Source organism: Canis aureus, chromosome 1, assembly GCF_053574225.1.
Source record: "Canis aureus isolate CA01 chromosome 1, VMU_Caureus_v.1.0, whole genome shotgun sequence".
Lineage (NCBI taxonomy): Eukaryota > Metazoa > Chordata > Mammalia > Carnivora > Canidae > Canis > Canis aureus.
The window spans coordinates 76,437,718-76,460,105 of record NC_135611.1 but is presented as its reverse complement, the minus strand read 5'-3'; the positions used below and the strand labels follow the sequence as shown (position 1 = coordinate 76,460,105).

Genomic DNA, 22,388 nt, shown 5'->3' with positions numbered 1-22,388 from the left:
GGGGCCCTGACATTTAAAAGCTAACAGCTTTCATGTTTCCTGAAATACTCGGTCTTTAAACCTATCAACCTATGTTGTAAAGAAGCACAAATAGCCCTGTGGAAGAGGAACTGGGGCCCCAACCACACACTCCCAGGTGAAGGCATATAGCAATTAAACAGCCATGTAAGTTCTCTTGAAAGTAAATACTCCAAGACCCAGTCAAGTCCTCTAGCAGGATTCACCAAGCCCTGCCAAAACTGCAGGGTAATTTGTTATGAAGCATCAGATAACACATCACAGTGGAAATTCCCTTCCCTCTCTTGGAGCAGATAATCTATCTAAAGAGCTTTTTTTAAAAAAAAAAAAAAAAACCAAAAACAAAAACAAAAAAAAACAAAAAAAACTGGCTTGAATACACAGCAAATACTTCAGCTCTGGTCTTTTGACTTTTGAGGAAAACTACACCGGGAGCTCTAATATGTGCCTAGAGGTTTTAAGCACAGAGTGGGGCAAGCAACACACACTGGTGCTGTGGACAACAAATCTTAACATGTTTAAATTGGAACTGCAGTCTGAGCATGTGCTTCATTGCTGGCTAGCTCTGGAAGAAATTTCAACCTCATTCTCTTCAATCTAACCAAAGCAAAGTTGTGAGGAGGGGCTTGCTTTTGTTCCACTTCGGAAAGGGTTGCCCATAAAAAAAATATTTCAGATGGGCTGGGAAGGTAATACTCCTGCAAGCAAGGAAAGGCAGCTCTAGCTAAGGAAAATGATGGTGTGTGTGTGCGCTTGCTTATTTAATTTATAAAACCTACTCTGGGGATCAAATGCTAGTAACTCTTTTCTCTTTTTACTCTTTGGGAGAAAACAATGACTCCATATTCTCTTCTTAAATCAAGTCCTCTCCACACACCAGGATCACTCACATTAGAAGACAAATATACTGCATTACTTCCCATCTTAAAATTCAAAAGGTAAAGTTCCTCAATACCGCCACTACTCTCTTTACCACTTACTGCCATTTCACTGACTCTCTTTGCTTCAAAAACTGTGTTTCCTGCTATCGCCGCACAATTTTACCCTCATCACTCTATAAAACCCCTCTCACAGTCATGAGAGTGGTAGCTCCCTTTATGGATCCACCAGTTAATATTCAAACCATGACAAGTATGTAAAGCAAGAACATTTTACACAGTTCATTTACCATCTTTCTCCTTGTGAAAAAGTGCCTTGCTTGCTCTAAGGTCTACTTCGCTGGTTTCCTCTCCTCTCCTTGAACGGAAGTTGGAAGTAAAGTGGCCTCAATCCTCCCAAAGTGTGTTTATCAACATTCTCTACAATTCATCTGGTCCGGATTTTCGGGATCCCTGGGTGGTGCAGCGGTTTGGCACCTGCCTTTGGCCCAGGGCGCGATCCTGGAGACCCGGGATCAAATCCCACGTCGGGCTCCCGGTGCATGGAGCCTGCTTCTCCCTCTGCCTATGTCTCTGCCTCTCTGTCTCTCTGTGTGACTATCATAAAAAAAAAAAAAAAAAAAAAAAAAAAGGATTTCCCAACCGTAGCACTGGAACATTTTGGACCAGAAAAATGTGTTGTGGGAGCTGTCCTACGCACAGCAGATGTTTAGCAGCATCCTTGACCTCTACTCACTAGACACCTATAGCAGCCCCAATCATGTCAAGAATGTGTCTCCAGATAAAGCCTATTAGCAATTGCCTCCCCTTGTGTGTGGGGGTGGGGGGAGGAGGAAAATCGTTTCTGGTTGAGAACCACTAGCTTAGTTCTTTGGCTTTCAATACCAGATATGCACACTGTAAAATGGCTACAGTTTGAATCTCTCTCCTCCAACTGCCTTCTCATTGTGTCCACTTACAGGTCTTACCAAGTATATCCCACTTACCGTGTCAAAAATAAAATTCTTAATACTCCACATCGTGTATGCCTGTACCTAGCTTGTCACCATGCTTGACACCTCTGCTGCTCTTTGAGAACTTCACAATTTTATCCATCAACAAATCCTACTGGCTCTGCCCTCAAAATATACCCCAAATCTACTACTTAATACTTCCAACTGCTATCAAGCTCAAGCCCATATGATCCCTAAGATCATTACCTCATTCCCTATTCTACCCTGGTTCCCCTAGTCCAGTGGTTCTTACCTAGGAACTTGTTAGAAATGCAAATTCTCCTCCAAACCTAGGCAATTAGAAACTCTGGGGATGGGACACAAAACCTGGGGTATTAAGTCCTCCATATGTGAGGGCACTCCTTGCCCATGTCTCTCCAATCATATTCCCTATACCACTTTCTCCCTAGCTCACCTCACTCAGTCATACTAACTCCCTGTGTTCTATAAACACACTCAGAGCGCTTCCACCACTGGGTTTTTTCAATAGTTATCCCTCTTCCTGGAAAGTTATTCACCCTCGAAGATAATCTTCAAGTTTCTATTTAAATGTCACCGTTTCAATGAATCCTTCTTCCTGGACTACCCTACATAAAATAAAAACGCCTTCTTCCTGAACTAGCCTCCTTGCTCTGCTTTTTCACCACCAAAGCACTCCGTTACTATCTAACCAGGCTATGTATCTGTTGTGTTTATTATTGTCTCCCTACACTCTACTATGTAACCTCATATGGACATGTTTTATTTACTGCTACACTTTGAGCAACTAGGAAAGAACCTTATACTTAACAGATGTTCAGTGAGTGTTCACTTTCTGAGGCAATGGCTTCCTATGGTCCATTAGAGGAATGATACAAAGAAGTCAAGGAAGAGTATTTAATGTTACTTAAATAACTACCAAGAAAATATCAGGGAAGAGAAAGAAAAAAAAAAAAAAAACACAAAGCAAAAACATTAAACCAAACAAACAAATCCCAAACTCAGAGCTGTAGGGTGACTGAGAGGGATGGATGCAGCAGCTGAGAGTAAATTAATCACTGGTCAGCAAAGTTTAGGAAGACTTCAGAACTGAGCCCAAAAGGAACGGTCAGCCTTCTGTAAACCGAGGATGACCGATGAAATTACAGAGAGAGGACCATGTGCAATACCACAGAAGTGGAGGCTGGCTGGGCAGTCTTCCCAAGGTGTGTTCATATGGCATATCCCTGAGGAACAATTTGGTGAAGTGAAAAGGATGGTGGAACATAAGAGAAGGCTGGATTTGACAGCTTTAAACAGATTTAACACAGGTCTTCTTGGTTAATGTCAATCTCTAAGAAAGGAAGTAGAGTATGTAGTATTTCCCTGCCTTAGCCACATAATCTTTTCTCATTTTGCACAAGCACACAGACATGAAGCCAAGCTGAACTTTTATTACTAATGTGACATTTTTCCCCACTTCATTTTGCTGTAATTTGCCTACTAAATTAACACAGTAATAATGTGTCCCCAAACTAAAGACTCCCTTCATTAGTGTATTTAAACCAAATGTGCAACTCCAATTCTGAACATGCCCAGAAGCCAGCTGTCATTTTATCTGATCATGCTCAATATTCACTACACATTGTTTAGGGTATCACAAATCTTCCACTTGGGAAATAAAATCCTGAAATGTTATTTTCACCACTCCATTCTTTATTCAATTTGCAATAAATAACCCACTATGAGAACAATTTAAGCCTGTAATATTTTAAGTGTCTTTTTTAATGCTTTTGAGAATTTTAGATATTCTGACCTCTTAAAAAGATATTCAGATCTAAGATAAACATATTAGAACTAAAAAACAACAACAACGAAATAGTAGTGCTTCAGCAGCTGGAAGGCACTCAAGAGACTACACAGTCCAGTGTGCTGAAAGGCCTCACCAGCCCCATTACAGCAAAGAAATCATATGTCTTTACTCAAAGTCAAATAACGAGTTAGGTACCAAAAACAGCAAACAGAGCTCAGGTCACCTGACATCCTAGTTGGTTATCTTTTAAACACACAATACAGTGTATATACATATTTTACTTAAAACCTGATAAAGAATGATCTAAAGTGTGATAAAATCTGGGTAAGTCAACTCCAGTGGTCTTCAAAAGACATAAAGAAAAGTTATCCTGAAGACATCCTTTTCTACAAAAAAGGCAAGACAAACCAAATGTAAAAGCTAGAGATTTATTGTTATTTTGTGATTAATAAATTGTCAAATTGGTTATGACACTATCCCACACTGTATACCACCATTCGCCAGTACAGAAGTTTTTTAACCAGACTGAGGCATACGGCAGAGAGAGCAAAGACACATGAGTACCATCCTTAACAACCTCCTCTAGTCATGCCTCCACCTTGATCATCACTCATGTTTTCCTCCTAGGGAAAGTGTCAGAACAGTGCACGGGCTGGTGGGCAACCTGGCCTCTTGACCTTTTTTAATAGCAAGCAACTTACAGAAGTAATGGAATTCAACTTGTATTTCCTTTGATTTTATTGGTCTGAACTCATTTTAGATTAACATTTTAATTTCCTGTAACTGTACATGAGAGTATATAACGACCTAAGAGAATACTGAACCAGAGTCAGCCAAATATATTACTGACCCCAAAGTTGTGTTTTAATTGGTCCTAAAGGAATGTACCACACCCCAACAGTTTGAGAGTTAGGCAAACAGAACTTCTTTGGGGAGGGAAGAAAAAGGCTGTAGAACAGCCAAATGTACTCAACATTGTTAAAACGGCTCTTTGTTTTTCACCCCTGAATGATACCTCTTTACTACACTATATGCACAGAAATCCTAACAGAATCTTGGTTGCCAGTATTATTTAGGCTGGCCCAATCCAGGATAGATCCCCACCCCCCGCCCCCAATTCCCCTTTTCTGAGGCTCTGGAAAGCACAATATTTAACTATTTCTTATTAGAACTACCAAAACACTTCAGAAACAAGTGGCTCACAAATCATTTTAAATTTGTGTATTGCCTGTGCATGAGAAAACTGATAAACCCAAAAGATAGTTCTATTTTTATATGGCAATTAAAAATAACTGAAACATCAAGACACTTTCAGTGAAAGCAACATTTCAATTACAAATTGTAATGCCTGTTGAACTACCTATGGGAGAAGCTGAAAGTCCTAGGCAAATGCACTTTTGGGTTATACTACAGTGCTCCTTCAGTCTGCACAAAGATGATAATTTACAGTCAATCTGTGAATGTTGAGACAATGTTACATTTTGTTGTCTGTACAATTAAATGTCCTTAGAGAGATAACCAGAATCAGCTTTTCTACTATATTTTCGACAAACCTGACTAACCGGCACTTTTGCTGAGAGATGTTTATCAAAGATGCTGTAAGATTCTACACAATTAAGAAATACTCAGCTTTAAAATATTTCCTTATCTTCACTTTTTTTGGTTATAGGTGCTCTGCTCAGATAATCTATTGCAGTTTGTTTCTAGAAATGCCATCCCCAATGTGCATACTACACTGTATTCAAATAAAGCAAAAACTGTCAGTAGTATAAATCTTACAGCATTTTTTTTTGCAAAAATACATGCCAAAGTCACAATAAGCAATATTGTACCACAAATTATAGAGCGCAAATGATTTGCTTCTTTTTAATGCTTTTATTCTACATAAATTACTACCATAGGCTAATGTTTAAAAAGCAAATAAATTGGACAGATGCAAAACAAAAATCTGTTCACCCAACTATAAAAGGTGAGGTTTTTTTTTTTTAAAAATTACCATAAATGCAGAAGTGTTTGATGCATGCAGTAGCCTTAAATGAAAAAGCATTGATTCCCACTGTTAAAAAAACAAAAACAAAAACAAAAAAAAACACAGAGAAACCCACACATCTTACTGCACTCCACCTTAAAATGCATCATATTGGGTTTGTTTATAACAGCACAGAATCCCAAGAGTCAAAATGAAATAAAGCGGGTATTTTAAAGATTTAAGAGCCGTTATCAAAAATAAATTACATTTTTTCAAGATACAGAAATGCTGCTATGATGGCTGGGAGCCCAGTAACCTTTCAATAGCAGCATTGATATCACCTCCTGTTGCTATTAGCGCTTGCAAGTTTGCTTCACGGTTCAAAAATCCCATTGCACTGAGCTGTTCCAGTTGTTGCTGAAATCTGACTTCTGGATTCTGTAGCTGTTAAAGGGAAAAAAAAACACACACAAACCAAAACTCTAAGGAAAATCAGTCTGTATCACGCCTAGATAACCTCTAAAAAGTTTTAAATGCTCTTTTACAAATATGCTGGTCTACTAAGCTGTAAAAGCACTGGCCTCTCTTGAAACATAGTCAACATTTTTAAACTTAAAGTAGCACTTAATGTTGTTATTTTAAATAATTTTAAAAGTATTTAAAAGTATTTTAAAAGTAGCACTTAATGTTATTTTAAATAATTTAATTTAGACTTAATCCTGTCAAATAGAATACAAAACTCTGCTCTTAAAAAAATTGCTTTTGGGGCAATTCTGGGAGGCTCAGTAGGTTATAAGTCTGACTATTGATTTTTGGCTCAGGTCATGATTTCAAGGTCATGAGATGGAGCCTGGCTTCAATGTCAAGAGTCTGCCTAAGATTCTCTCTCTCCCTCTGCCCCTCCCCCTGCTTGCACAAGCACTCTCTCAAAAATAAAATCTTTTAAAAACTCGCCTAATAAACCTCATCCATTACATTAGGTCTATTTAAGAAGCCGCTGAAAATGCAAGAAACTTAAAAGTATAGATATAAACAGCTCAGAACTAAGGATTTATTTTGTAGCTATTGACCAATTGGGTCAATATAAAAGCTAGTGTCCTCACATTCTAAAGGTAGAATGAGGCTTAGACTGTACACTCAATTTTGCACTGGCTGGTCAAGTCTTCAGGAGAGTTCCATTTCCATTTCCAGGCCCACAGTATATTATATACTCCTGATATTTCAGCTCCATCAAATCTTTCTTCAGAAATGAAGTTAAGACAAAATACATAAAGGATCAAACAATCCTAGCCAATCTGATAATGAGGAGGCCTATAGCCTGTTCAACTTAGGTAACAGTTCTAATACCTAACATCTTTTTTACTTACTAATTCCATGAATATTATACTGAGCCAGAGCAATGTTAAGTACTGGGAATACAAATAGTTGTATAGGATAAAACTCTGCCCTGTTTATTAGATTTAATAAGGCTTAAAATCAGAAAGCATGCTCTATTTTTTGCCATGCAGAATTACAGGGGGAATCTACCATTAACAGGTTTGACTGGCTCTCATCTTTGTACAACAGCAGATTCTTAGTAAGGCTAATTAATGTTTCCAGATGTGAGAACATTATTAGAAGTCCACATTTTTAAGCCATATGTTTGTGAGGCTTATGTATGTAACACAAGTTACCACACGCAGTAGTAGTGGGCAGGGAGAGACAGGACATTTTCTTTAAGACAAAATACAAGGACAAGATAGAACTATAGTTACAGTTGTTCAGGAGGCATTTGGGATAATCAAGCTTCTTTTTTAAAAAAGATTTTATTTATTCATGAGAGACACACAGAGAGAGGCAGGGACATAGGTAGAAGGAGAAGCAGGGGACTCGATCCTGAGACATCAGGATCACAACACCTGAGTCAAAGGCAGACGCTCAAACACTGAGCCACCCAGGTGCCCCTGGAATAATCAAGTTTCTACGCCAACCTGACAGACTTTTAAAAAATACAACATACTTCAAATAATTTCCCAAGATGGACTCTAAAAAATGCACTTTAAAAGGCAACTTCCAAATAAAGCAAAGTTGGAGTATTTTTTTCCAACCACAGTTTCCTTTGATGTCTAATAGTACACCAAATAATTTTGTAATGCCTATTCTACAAGACTATGTTTTTCACTATACTCTAAACCCTGAAGGACTGCCTCTTTCTTTTTTGGTTGTTTGTGGAAATTTCTAAATTTCCAACAAGGAATACAAAATGTGAGCAGAAAGAATCTTTACCTGAGGATTTACTCCAGCAAGAGCCTGCAGCATCTGTTGGATAAACTGCTGGTGTCCGGGTTCAGTGGTTCCGGTCGTGGGACTTGGGTTGTCAGTAGGGGCAGAGTTAGACCCGTTGCTTCCTGAAGAGCCTCCAGTGCTTCCTAATGCCCCCAGGCCAGGAGTAAACCTAGGGAAGCAAGAATTGGTAAAATAAACCTCAGGTCCTGCAATAAGAGGCCAGACCAGGCCCCTGATGGTAAATCATTTATATTTTTAAAATAGTATTAGCCGTTATCTTCTTAAAATGAGCATTTTTAACTTTGAAAACTCAAGTCTTGAAAACAATCTCAACAAAAATGGGCACAATAATACATAAGTATAAAATGCTCAGAAAGAATAAGTAAGTACTATGCACTTTCACAGTCATCCCCAAATGAGCCTACCCTGGGATGAGGCCAGGGGCTTCCGTTGCTAATGTCTGTAAACCCTGCTGAATTTGTAACAAGGCCTGCATTGCTCTAGGATTTGACATTGCCGATAATGTATCAGGATTCTGCATCTAAGGAAGAAAGAAAACAGGTGGTTAACAAAGGAATTAATTACAATCAGTGAAAGTAAAATTTAAATGTTTCTTTGCTACATTTCCGGAGAAAATCTAAAACCTTACTCCCAGACACTGGTAATCCATAATCTTTCCCCAGATAAACACAAGCACCTCTTCCTTGACAGCAAACCTAGAGGGCAAATCCTGAACTAACTTGCTCCCAAGTCCATCATGAAAGCCATTTTTCATAAGGAAAGATAATCAGGAGCTACTCTGGAAGCCACAACTGTTCCCCTTCTCCAACAGAAGACAGAAGTATTATTTCTAAGAGACAACCTCCAACTGCACAATTTGTATAACATGGTAAAATATGGTGAAAGCTACAGATTCTTCCCAACCAAGTGTTATCTGTTGCCGATATAACAATTTTACCAGTAAGATATACTCTAAAACAATAGTTCCAAATTTGAAGTTAGTTTGTGTATTCTAATGTTCAGCGTCACTACTTCCAAACATAACACCACCTGACTGACCAAAAAAGATAGGCTAACATTAACATCATTACAATAGATCAAAGGACAATAACTAACCTTGGATAATAGTTTACAGACCCAAGAATCATTTGTATAATATTTAAACACCCTAGAACTACTAGTTTCAAAACACCAAGACTGACTTCTCTTTTGTCTTTTTAAGTAATAAAATACCATTCCAACCTCAAGGTTTTGTTTTTTTTTTATAATAAAACCTTCCTTGTAGGACAACACTGACAATTTTAATCCTGCTAATTCCGAGTCTGAGGAAATGAGATCTACCCCTCAAAAAAAGAAACATTCCATTAATTTGGAGGAATTAAAACATTACAAAGAAACCAAACCTGTGAAGAAACAGAATAGGGTAGCTCCTTCCTGCTACTCGAGATTAGTTAAACCACAAAGCATAACATAACACAATGGAGCACTTCAAAGTTAGTAAAGTGAAAGGAAATGGTTTATGGTATTAACGAAGCATTCCAAATCCTAAATCCTCAAAAGCAAAAACAAAATGGTTCTTTCCTCAGAATTTAAGAAATATGAGCAAAAGGTCAGCAGTGAAATGGGGCTCAGTTAAGATCAAGCCGAATTCTCTGTGAATTGACAGCAGTATCAAACTAACATCTATGGTTTGCTATCAGCCAGAGAAGAGCAAGGAAAATGTTTATCACCAAACTTTTTCAAGCAAATCATTACCGAAGATAGCTAGCATCTTTTCTTACTCACTTGTTGGAGGAAAGTTGGGAGCTGTTGTCTCATTTGTTCTTGAAGCTGAGGATTTCCAGCAAATAGGGGATTATTCAGCATCATCTATGGGGCAAGTGTTCAAACATTTTTAACTGGAAATATCTGAAACAAGTAATGTACCTTGTTTAATAGTCTATCTTCCCCCAAGTGCCTAATCTGGCACTTACAGAGAGGAAGGTAGAACATGAATAAAAAAGAAGGGAAGATACTATCCACAAGAGGGATCTCCAGAAAAAAAAACAAAAACAAAACAAAAAAATGAGGCATCTTCTCTCTCAATGAGAATGGTGAGTATGATAATGACATGCAATATCCTAAAAAATAAAAACAATCGTTTTCTTTGGATTTTCCTTGAGCAAAGGAAAATATATGCCCTTAAAAGAAAAATAGGGATAGCTGGCATTCAGAAGGATACAATAACTGCTACACTGACAGAATAAACATAAGCATCAATACATGAAACAATACATGGCTTGCTTAGACACCTCAACACACAAGTGGCAAGCACAGAGAAAAATCCAGATCTGGAACCACTATATCTATCTACCTGCCTACTGCAAAACAGCTAGTATTAGGTCCAGAAAAATAACACTGCAGAACGGCAATCACCCTGCCAGAGAAATGGAGCTGCTAGGTGAAAATCAGTCAAGGACTAGCACCAACAGATCTCTGGGTAAAGTATTAAAATGTGTTAAGACCCGAAAGATATAAATCTGTTTGAGAACACCAAGATTAGCCTCTGGATTTCACCTCACTACCACCAGAGATGAGAAAAGTGGCATGCCTCCTAACATTCACATAGGTGTTAAGAATTCAAGTCAGGGTCAATATTAACGTTAATACCCGAAAATAAGATTATGATACACAATCAGCATAACCAGAAACTAATTCTCATGGCTTTGAAAAAGACGAAAGTTTTATCACTTTCCCAGATGGTATGAAGTCAACTAACAATGATTTACTGATCACCTATTTACCAGTCCAAAGTCTGGAGGGTAAAGTAAAATCATCATTGCCCTCAAGTAGTTAACCATATTTGAGAGCAATTAATTATATGTACACACTAGAAATAGAATTCCACTTTCCCTCCTTTATTCTTACAAAATGAATTATTTAATTTCAACAAAATGAAGAAGTGTTTTACGGATATACAAATATTTGTTTCAAAGTGACCAATAAATTCACAGTAAATAATACCTACTTGATATCAACAAACCTGCTTCATTATTGTCTCCATTAAAATGCTTTTAATTATGAGAACAGATTAATAAAGTTATCACATTTATCTTCCAGGATTCATGTCATTTGAGAAAGCATGACATCTTAAACCCATTCATTCTTTCTCAGAAAATCATTATTTTGTTTGCTTAAGATATTTTTCCTAACTTACCTCACTATAAACAATAGTTTTTATACTCAGACTTTTTTGAATATCTAAAAAACAAAATCAGCATAGAAAAACTACAAACTTTAATTTGCTGATAACCAGAGTATGTTGTAAACATTTCTAAATTGTATATAATAAAAGACATCCATATCTAGCCTTCTGTTAACATTTTACTTTAGAGTGAAAAACAATATATCGAAGTGCTCAAGTCACTGTATAATGTAGTTAGTTTAAATGGCTGGAAATGTGCGTATTAAAATCAAACTGTTTTTTAAGATTTTATTTATTTATTCATGAGAGAGAGAGAGAGAGAGAGAGAGAGAGAGGGGCAGAGACACAGGCAGAGGGAGGAGCAGGCTCCATGCAGGGAGCCTGATGTGGGACTGGATCCCAGGTCTCCAGGATCACGCCCTGGACTGAAGGTGGTGCTAAACCGCTGAGCCACTGGGGCTGCCCAAAATCAAACTTTTAAGTGACATGCACATTCAGTGCTAATTAGTCAAACAGACTTTTAAAAACATATATATTTTCCACATTTATTTTAAACAAAAGTGCCATGATCACAGTAAGTTGAGCATTTAATACTAGTAACTCATAATTTTTATATGAATAAGAATATACAAAAATTCAAATACAAAAACTTGTTCTTTATTTCTAATTCTACAAATATTAAGAGGGTAGAAGTTATCTGCTATATACTTGAATCAATATGGTTCCAGACTTCAGAAAACAAAAACCATTTTGTTTGACATAATGAAGAAAGTGATTAAAAGCTTTTAGAATTCTGAAAATAGGAATACACTATAAAGGAAAAGATTTAAAGTCCCTAACACTCTAAGCTTTTAATACCCAGTAAATATAAACTACAGATGATCAAGGTTATTTAACATCCTCCAAGGTTTTTTTTTTCAAGCCCACTGGTTCCTAACCTAGGGACACATCAGAATTGCCCAGGGAATTTGGGGATAGGGGAAATGCAATGTAATTACAACAGAATCTCTCAGGTTAGAAAGATTTTTTTTTTTTTTTTAACTTTAAAGCTCCCAAAGTGACTTTTTTTTTTTTTTTTAAGATTTTATTTATCCATGAGAGACAGAGAGAGAGAGAGAGGCAGGCAGAGACACAGGCAGAAGGCGAAGCAGGCTCCACGCAGGAAGCCGGATACGGGACTCGATCCCAATCCCAGGACTCCAGGATCACGCCCTGGGCTGAAGGCAGGCACCAAACCATTAAGCCATCCTGGGATCCCCTCCCAAAGTGATTCTAAGTGTTCAGCCAGAGTTCAGATCCACTAATTCCCCTAGTTATAGTCCTTTCAAAACGAATCAGAAAATGAGTAAATTAATAAAAGACCATCATACTAACTTTGGAGAGGAATCTATAATGGAAAGAATGAGAACACTGTTCCACAAATCTCCCCCTGCATTTTAACAAATGATTTCAGACTATTTTATAACTTCTATTTTTTTTAAAGATTTTATTTATTTATTCATGAGAGACACACAGAGAGAGAGAGGCAGAGACACAAGCAGAGGGAGAAGCAGGATCCATGCAGGAAGCCCAATGTGGGACTCGATCCTAGGACTCTGGGATCATGCCCTGAGCCAAAGGCAGATACTCAATCACTGAGCCACCCAGGCATCCCTATAACTGCTATTTTGAACATGACTATTTCCTCAAAGATTTATATGATCTAATAAACACAAGTATTCCAAGAAATGTATTAACACTGTACTTAATCACTTTCAAGATTTACATTTCACTAAATATCTTCCAGAGAGTCATCCAAAACTTTGTATTCATCTCCTAAATTAACATATATACAAATTAAACCTTCACTTCTTTCTAGCCAATGAATAGCAGATATGAAGCTGTTTTAATTATACATGAGGAAGTTAGTTTACTGCAAAGAAACAAAGTATCCAAAATATTGGAGGTGCAGTTTACCTACTTTTCTAGGTAACACAACATAACCCAAACATGCCAAAATCACATTTGATTAGGCTCTTTCAATTCACACTGCACAGTCCTTTCTAATACAATTACAAACTCACCTGTGCAGCAAGGTCAGGGTTCTGACTTAGTGACTGCATCATGCTTCTCATGTAGGGGGCGGACAACATATTTTGCATAAGTTGTGGGTTTTCAGTTATTTGTTGCAACAAGCTCTGCATTCCTGGTGTGTTGAACATACTAGCTGAAAGTTAAAAAAAAAAAGAAAGAAAGAAAGAAAGAAAAATGACACTGTATCAAGGAAAAAACACATAAACAAAAGTGAAAGTTTTAAAGTACAGTACATACCATGTGTAATTTTAGGAACTACAGATGAGCACACATATTACTAATCAATTGAACTAAGAATTATAAAAGAATATCTCCCAAACTACATGCTAAACATATACCAGTAAAGGAAGGCTTATGATGTTAAAACATTCTGCTTATGTTTCCAATAAAATCACACCTAATGGAAAGGGCTAAGTTCTAAAGTAAACTTAAGAGGCAAAAATTAGGTATGGTCAAAATTACTAACTGAAAAATCCCACATAGTAAATCCGGGCTAACGTTTCCTCTAGGACTGCCTGATTAGAACCACATCCAGCACCTGATACGCTCACACTGAACCAAACCCTCTCTCTTCTCGCCCAGATTTCCTCATGGATGAGCCTCCATTCCACTTTCACCCAGGACTGATACGGAATAAAACAGCAGGCACATTTAACGTATCAGAGCAAAGACTAAGTAAGAACAGTGATCAGAGCCAGATTACCTGGGTTCAAATCTAATTTATGTAATCTTGGGCAAGTTATTTGGCTTCTTCATACTTCCAGTTTCCCCATCTGTCAAATGGAATAAATAGTATCCACTGCATGGACAGGTTGTGACAGCTAATGTGCCTAAGTGCTTGTTAACTTTTTTTAATGAGACCTACTGCTAAATTTATGCAAATTCAACCTTCTATGAAAACTAATCTGTTCAACACATAACCAGATTTTCACTTGCTGACTAGATAAACTCAAATATATTCTCAAACTCATTATACGCAAACTTAACTCCTTAGTTTTTTCATTTCCCTCCTGCTCTAACTCCAGAGTCATTTTATCAGGCTTAAAACATTCAACAATTCCCATTTATCTTTCTGGTTTATTAGAGGTCTTTTGGGATTTTTTTGGTAATCATTCTTTTTTTCCTATTTTCTCAAGTTGTTTCAATTAGGTTATTTTCCACATCCTGGAGTCTAAGAATATTCTAACACAAGTGTTGAACAAACACTACCTGCAAAGCAAATATGGCCCATGACCTGTTTTTGTACAACCTACAAGCTAAAAATGTTTTTTAAATTTTTGAATGGTTAAAGAAACATTGTGAAATGTGAAAACTATATGCCATTCAAACTTCAGTGTCCATAAATAACATTTTCTTGGAACACAGTCTTGTTCACTTGTTTACAGTCCACAGACACCTATACCTAGTAGTTCCCATGAGGCTGTGGCCAGCCACCCCTCCCCTGCTACTGCAGATGCTGCTGAATGCATCACACACCACGGGGACTCAGTCACGCCTCACACCACACACATCACTATAGCATGTTGTTATTTTTTTTCTCTTAACTACCAGAACATACCAATCACATAAGCACACAAAGAAAAAGAGTTGGGACTATAAAAATTGTGCTTCTAAGGTACAATGGAGCAAGGGTTATTTTATCAAATGAGACAGCAAAACACTATTTTATGCAATAACATGAAGGAATACAAAATACTTCAACATTGCTAGACTAAGCACTCATCACAGTATTCCCAAATCAAGAAAACAAAAAATTTAAAATGCAGCCATCTACTCACAGATTTCTTTACAAAAATAAAAAATGAAAATAAGGCTACAACCAGTAAAGTTTTCAAGTGGCTTCTTTGTTAGCCAAAAAGAAAAGCAGGATACTAGTAGTGATTAATTGGCATACTTAATGAAATCTTGATTGCAGCAGCCAAATACAAATCTGTCCAGAAAAAATAAACTCGTTTAAGTCTCTCAAGGAGAAGAGTTTCTCAAGAGTAAAGGACACTGAGCTCACAGCATCAATATTCAATAAAAAAAACAATGGAAATTATTCTGTGTGGTATTCCTTTGTTCTTAATGAGTTGACAGATGTTAGTGTTTAAGGAGTCAATGTCAAGCTTAAAGTGACTGAAAAATTAGCCTTTGTAAACAGTCTGCATAGAACTACACACAAAACTATTTTCGAAGTCCAGAAAACACTAATACAATGCATCCTGAAACAGAATCTGATAAAATGTGCCTATCTGATGATGATGAAAACATATGTGGAAGACTGAAAGGATTACTTAGACAAATACAGAAAGCTTATAAAAATATAAAGTATTTAAAAACTATGGTTATTCACAGTCTTATTAATCAGTAGGTAGACCGGAAGATATTTTGAACTATCATGTTATCCAACCAGTAGGAATATCAATGGTGAATACCATTTCACTCCTGTGAACTTCATATAGTCAATTCCATGAATTTTTGTCAGAAATATTCTGACTTGCCCAACCACACACCACACAGCAGCAATTTAATGGCTTAGCAGAGGTAAAGTTTTTGTTTTGTAGGAGGTAAAGTTTTACTTTTTTTTTTTTTTTTTTTTAAGCTAAAGGCTAAGACTGAAATTCTTCTGAACCACTTAACCACCATAACCAAACACCAAATGACTCTGGAAATTACCTTTTGCTAGAGACTTTAGTAATATTTCCCAATAAATTCAATCCATATAATTAGAAGGCAAACAGCATGCAAACAAGTAAAACTCATACTGTAGTGATTGTGACAATAACAAATTATTCAAATGACAATGTTAAGCTGCTTTATACATTCTCTTGCTGTCAAAAAGCTGAAACAAGATCTCCATTCCCACAAATTTACAGTAGGTATATATTTTTAGTTCATACTACTGTTCCAGCAGCATTTTTTGGACCTCAATGCAAGTGCAAAGAAAATTTCCACATTTCAAAATTCACTTAACTGTGTAATTGAGGTCCTACCACCAAACATTCAATTGCAAGTGATCAGACCTACAAATAACATGTTAAAAGCAATGAAGAATCTAACAATCCTATAAATGCTTCCAACTGATGACTATGCTATTAAAACCACATGCTTTTGGAATGAGTACATATTTAAGTAAAAACTCATTATATATTATACTAACAGATGAACATAATTTGATTCTGACAACAGGAAAAACTGTGAAAATCAATTAAGTATTATCCCTAAAAAAGAATTCCATTCCTATCATTCATAGATATATATATGAAACAGTATTATACTCAATTATTATTATATTTTCACTTATCATAATGTGTTTTCTCATAGTATTCTCAACTTTGCTCTTGGCCTGCAGGGCCTAAAGTATTACTTGACCTCTTGCAGGAAATTTGCTGACTCCTGCTCTAAGATTTCCTTACCTTCTAGAGTAAATGCTTACAGGGCAAAAGAGGAGTCAAGAGTTTTATCTTTATAAGTATATGTGGGTACATACATGTGTATGTAACTGCAAAAAGTTGAGTAAAAACACAATAGTGTACACTATGCTAACAAATCATTAGGCTAGCAGAGTCTTTTCATTTTTGCTGTTTTTTGTTCTCTTTTGATAGACACAATAACATGAAATCAAGCCATTAAATAAAAAATCTGAATTAAAAAGTTACAAAACTGATTTTTTACAAAAGTTGTTACCATAGATAACCATGTTATAATTTAAAACAAAACAACAACAATTCTCCTATCAGGAGATCTGCCTAATCTTTGCTCTGTCTGGTCTGAGATCTTTGAAATGTGAATAAAGTATCTCTCTCAAATGATAATAAGAGTCAAATAAGCAGTAAGTAAGATACAGAGCAGGATAATTGTTTTGCTGATTTAAAAACGGTATTACTTCAGATGTGAACTAGACTTACTATGGTGATCATTTGGGAATACACACAAACATTGAATCATTATACCGTATATTTGAAACACTATGCCAGATATAGTCCAATTTTTTAAAATGGCAATACTTCCATTTTTACAAAATTTGTATTACATTCAAAAACTTCATGAAACCCACTATAGTCTATAAAGAATATATCTTGGAGTGACCACCAATGACTTCCCCTATTATGATTTCTTCTCTCAGTAATGACCTTCCTAAAAATTCCTCATCCAGGGGAACCCTGGGTGGCTCAGTGGTTTAGCGCCTGCCTTTGGCCCAGGGTGTGATCCTGGAGCCCCGGGACCAAGTCCCACATCGAGCTCCCTGCATGGAGCCTGCTTCTCCCTCTGCGTGTGTCTCTGCCTCTCTGTGTGTGTGTGTCTCTCATGAATAAATAAATAAAATCTTAAAAAAAAAAAAAAAAAATTCCTCATCCAGCACCTCACCTTTCCACTTCCTCCGCCAAACACCAGGTATCTTTTAAAGCACATCCAAGTCCTCCTCAACTTTAGGAAGTAGCCCCATGCTTTCATTTCTTCTCATTTCCATGCTAACCACTAGGACTAAAACCATCACTCTAGCTACATATTTTAGATTTAAGTCTTAGCATCTGAATAGCTGACAAAAGGATTTCTATTTATTAAGTCCAGTCTACAGAGAAATGATCAAAAGTAAATTTCTAATCTGTTCACACATCAAAATCTCCAGCAGCTTTATGCAAACATAGATCTTAAAGCCACTGTGAAGATTCTGATCCATGAAGGCTGAGGTTAAGACCTGGGAATCTGATTTTTAACAAACCTGGCAAGTGCTCTGATGCAGCTCACTTAGCCCTGGTCCCAGGACTGGAGTTTGAGAATCCACTGATCTAGAATACAAACTAAAGCCAAGAAACATGTGCTCCAGTAGGAAGTCCACAGGTAACTATATTCCCTCAGCATTCTTGCTGTTGAAATGAAATGACCACCTACTACTTCTCCCAAAACCATTTTATGAGAACGGAAAAACACACCACAATCTCTGGAAATCTTCAGTAACCCTTTAACTATAATGCACACAAGTGATTAATACTCATCACTATATATTCAAAACCCATTTAAAAACCTGCAACATGAAAAGATAATTCATAAAAGCTACTTGACACACACAAAAGCACAAAAATTAAAAGCATAAAAAAGTGTTTTCATTATTCAAAGAAGGACAACAAAGAAAAAAATGAATTGTTATGAGCCTACCTCCTACTCCAGGCCCCAAATTTGGCGCAGATGAACTCTGCCCAGAAGTGCCACTGGCAGCACTACCACCAGTGCCCCCGACAGCGCTGGTGGTGCTACTGGAAGCTGATGAACTCTGGGAAGCTTGTGGAGCCCATGGATTGGGCAATGGATCTCTATTTTCTGTACGGGAAGGTTGACTACCTTCACCTGAGGATGTATTGCTCACTAGGGAAGCAAATGGATTACCACCAAACTGTAATAAAAGACACAAAAATCATAAAGAATAAACTTTTGTTTTAAATAACAGATATGGAACTCTTTTCTTAATGAAAACTGTGTTTCCCATATAAAGGTACCCTTCAATCACACACATATTTATATTAAAATAGGCACTACCCTTGGACCTAAGCCTTGGGGGCCAAGGTTATCACCTGTTCTTGTGCAGCGCTCAACATTGGTTCCTGAATATCCGTGTACATGCGCCGTAAAGCATTATAACCCCCTGGGATGCTTTCTAGGTTGCTCAAGGCTCGGTCCTGGTTTCTCATCATTTCCTGCATCATTGCTGGATTCCTGGCAAGTTCCAATGTCTAAGAAAAAGATATCCATATGAAAAGGCACTGAAATACACATGAATTAATTTAGCTATTAACCACTACAGCTGATTTGTTTTCAAGTTTTCTAACTCTATGAAGTAGCAGTCTTTGATATTTAAATCAGAAACTTATCTTAAATAATTCCTGCCGGATTTCACCTCAATCTAACATTCAAGTCACACCAAGAAAAAAGCACTCTATTGTGAGTGAATGCCTATCTCCTGAACCAGATTCTTTTTGTTTCTTGAATCTGTAAAATAACTGTTCAGAGTGATTTTTAAAATACAGCAGAAAATTCAAAGTTCAAACAGTCCAAATTAGTGTGTTGTTGAGTTTTCCTGAACAAATATCAGGAATCTTTATGGAGCTTAGCCATCTACAAAAGGCAAGCCCCTTAAGTATAGATAATTAAGAACTAAGTACATAATTCCTTAGCTAACGGAACTAAAAGAACTGTCCACATACTTGTCTCATAATATCTGGATTATTCAGCATATGACTAATTTCTGGATTTCTCTGAATCAACTGCTGCATCTGTGGATTGGCCATAATTAACTGCCTCATCAGGTCAGGATTTGAGAGCATGCTCTGGACAAAGGGATTCTCCATAATCTGGACCATCATTTCAGGATTGGACATAAGTTGCCGCTGCATCTGACTTTGTAGTTCAGAGAAGTTAGTAGTATTCAAACCCAAGCTACTCAGGCCTGCAAGCCCTCCAAGGCCACCTAAAGAGATAAAGGGAGAAAGATACATAAATAAAAGTCAGAAATTTTATCACTGTGCTAAAATATGAAAATGCAATAATACTGACTCAATAGTCCCATTATGGAAAACCATTTTAAAGCAACAGAATTCCTATTACTTCTATAAATACATGTTTGATTTCTGTAATTAATATTAGCCAAAACCCATTCACTTTGTTAATTTAAGATTAAATAATAAAACCAAATAAAATGTGTATTTCCTATGTGTGGTATAATACAATATTTTTGGTCTTTCTCCCAGATTCCTGGCATAGATCTCCTAAAAGCCTTAGAATCTCCAGAGTGAAGGGAGTGTCTTTTGTTATACCATTACAAGCCCCTTTAAATCATACTTCACTTATGCTAATTAATTACTTACTGTGGGGCACCTAGACAGCCTCAGGATTGGTGATCACCAAAAAGACCAAGTAACAAAAGAGCTGGTACTTCCAGCCCTACCCACCAACCTCCAGAAAGGGGAGGGAAAAGAACTAGATGAGAGACTGAGCTCTAACAAACTCTTGAGCAATGAGATGCAGAGACCTTCTATGTTGGTGAACACTTCTAGGGCATGGGAACTCTGCACTCTCCCATACCCCCACATTTCTTGCCCTATGCTTCTCTTCCATTTTATATTTCTGAAGAGTATCCTTTATAATAAACTGGTAAACGTAAGTAGGGTTTTCCTGAGTTTTGTGAGCCATTCTAGCAAACTACCAAACATGGAGGGGAATTGTGGAAAGCCCCCCCACACACACAATTTATAGTCTGCAGGTCAAAACACATGGTCCAGTCCCCAGACTGGTCTGAAGAGGCAGTCTTGGGGGACTGAATGACTCACTTTTAAACCTGTAGGATAGGACACTACCTCCATGTAGGTACTGTCAGAACTGTACTACTACAAGACACCCAGATGGTGCTGGATAATTGGCTGATGTCACAGAGATACCCTAGAATATGCCCATTCAAAAAGAGATGAAAATATGCAGGGTTTATACTTGTAAATAATCTCTTTCTAGGAGACTAGCTTAAGTTCAGCAAGAAAAATTCACCTACAAACTCTGTTTCGAACAGAGGTGCTACCAATCAAGGAGAGAAAAGGACAGGACATACTACAGGTGTCTCTTTGGAGGAATTAAGTCATAGAAAAACCTAATAGACCCAAGAAGATGAAAGAGTGATCATCATAAAATGTTAACTTTGTAAAAATTGCATAACCAACCAAACGCATTCATTCAAGGAAATAACAACAGGGAATAGCTGCATGGGATGGGGTAGAGAAGAGGTATGGAGATTTAGTGGGGAAGAGGTAGTAGTTTAAGGAGCAAGAGAAGAGTTTTTGCATTTGTTTTCCTTATTTACTGAGCATTTTCTAATAGGCCAGGGACTGTGCTACACATATAGGGAAAAACGTGACAAGAAACAAGTACTACATACAGAACTCAATATAGTAGGAAAGACAACACATGGAAAATAAATACAGAATAAGTACTTTAATAGAAATGGTCACAAGATAATATGGTGATGCAGTACCTAAGTGGAATGGCTGCTTTTCATAAGATGACACTTAATGAGTATAGAGAATGAATAAGCTGTGAAGAAATGGGAAGGACTGGAAGAAAGATTTAATACTAAACACAACAAACTCTATATACAAAAGGCAGAGAGACAAATAGGACTACTGATGTATTCTTGAAATCAAAAAATTCAGTATCACTGGAATGGCAGAGAGTAGTGCTTACCAAACATTCCACGTGCAGTCTTTTATTTCTTTTGCAGTTGGACAGGCCCAAGTGACTAGTTATGACCAAAGGACTTTAAAACATGTGTGTCACTTCTGGTCAAAGTACAGAAGGTCCAGCATGGGACTCTTAGCTATCTCTTCTGCCATGTCCCAAGTGGTGCAGCTATAAGATGGCAGGATTCCATTAGTCTTTGTCCCTGATGACTGACCATGTGGATGAGAGCCTCACTGACCAGTGAAAAACATGCAGAATGAAGGAAAGCTTTGGAGCAAGAAATTAAGCTTTGTGTTAAGAAGCCACTGAGTCTGCAGTTATCTATTACCAAAGGATAGAGACTCTAATAAAACTGTTGAGCTGAGTTAAGAAATAAGAACAAAGAGGTAGGTAAAAACTAAATCATAAAGCCTTGAAAGATTTTAGGCAGAACAGTCACTTCAGATGTTCTTCTTCTATTAACAGTGTGGAAATGACTCAGAGTAAACATTACAGATTTGAAAAGTCCAGGAACTGCATCAAGGAAGTAACAACAGGGGATAATTATTGCATGGGGTGGGAGAGAGAAACAGTATGGAAAGAGATTTAATGGGGAAAAGGTAGTAGTTTGAGGGGCAAGATGAGGGTTTCTGCATTTGTTTTCCTTTGCTTTCTGAAGACACACACACACACACACACACACACACACACACAGGTAAAGTACTTAGAGAACATCAGGTATATCAAAGAGGAGTGCTTAATACAAGACGTGGAATTCACAAGTGCCATGGGTTGACATACAGATTTGAAAGTTACCAAGATACAGGAGGAGGATAATGTTATAACAAGAAAAACAAGGCAGAACTCTGGGGAACAATACCAATCAAGAGAGACCCATAAATGAGAAAGAAAAAAAAAAAGTCTGGAATTAACCAGAGAAAAACAGGAAGAAAATTTCAAGGACTGGTAAGCACTGAGAAAAACTGAATTAAAACAAAAATGTGTCCCTTGAATTCAGCAAGCCAAGAGGTCAATGGTGACTTTATCAAAGTAATTT

At 37.1% G+C, this 22,388-nt stretch overlaps 1 protein-coding gene across 2 annotated transcripts in view; it reads right to left on the bottom strand.

Annotated features, from left to right (window-relative positions):
* Positions 1-4,073: 4,073 nt before the first annotated feature.
* UBQLN1 (ubiquilin 1) overlaps positions 4,074-22,388 on the bottom strand; it is a 45,234-nt gene continuing 26,919 nt past the window's right edge. Inside the window, exons 4-11 of one of the 2 annotated variants that reach the window (XM_077905536.1) lie at positions 19,333-19,595; positions 18,703-18,861; positions 18,290-18,524; positions 13,141-13,283; positions 9,679-9,762; positions 8,319-8,434; positions 7,894-8,062; positions 4,074-6,072 (exon numbers count right to left, since the gene is read on the bottom strand). In XM_077905536.1, the coding sequence (XP_077761662.1) occupies positions 5,920-6,072; positions 7,894-8,062; positions 8,319-8,434; positions 9,679-9,762; positions 13,141-13,283; positions 18,290-18,524; positions 18,703-18,861; positions 19,333-19,595 (1,322 nt within the window). In that variant the 3' untranslated portion in view covers positions 4,074-5,919. The remainder of the gene's footprint in view (positions 6,073-7,893; positions 8,063-8,318; positions 8,435-9,678; positions 9,763-13,140; positions 13,284-18,289; positions 18,525-18,702; positions 18,862-19,332; positions 19,596-22,388) is intronic. The other variant, XM_077905539.1, reaches the window with a different exon arrangement.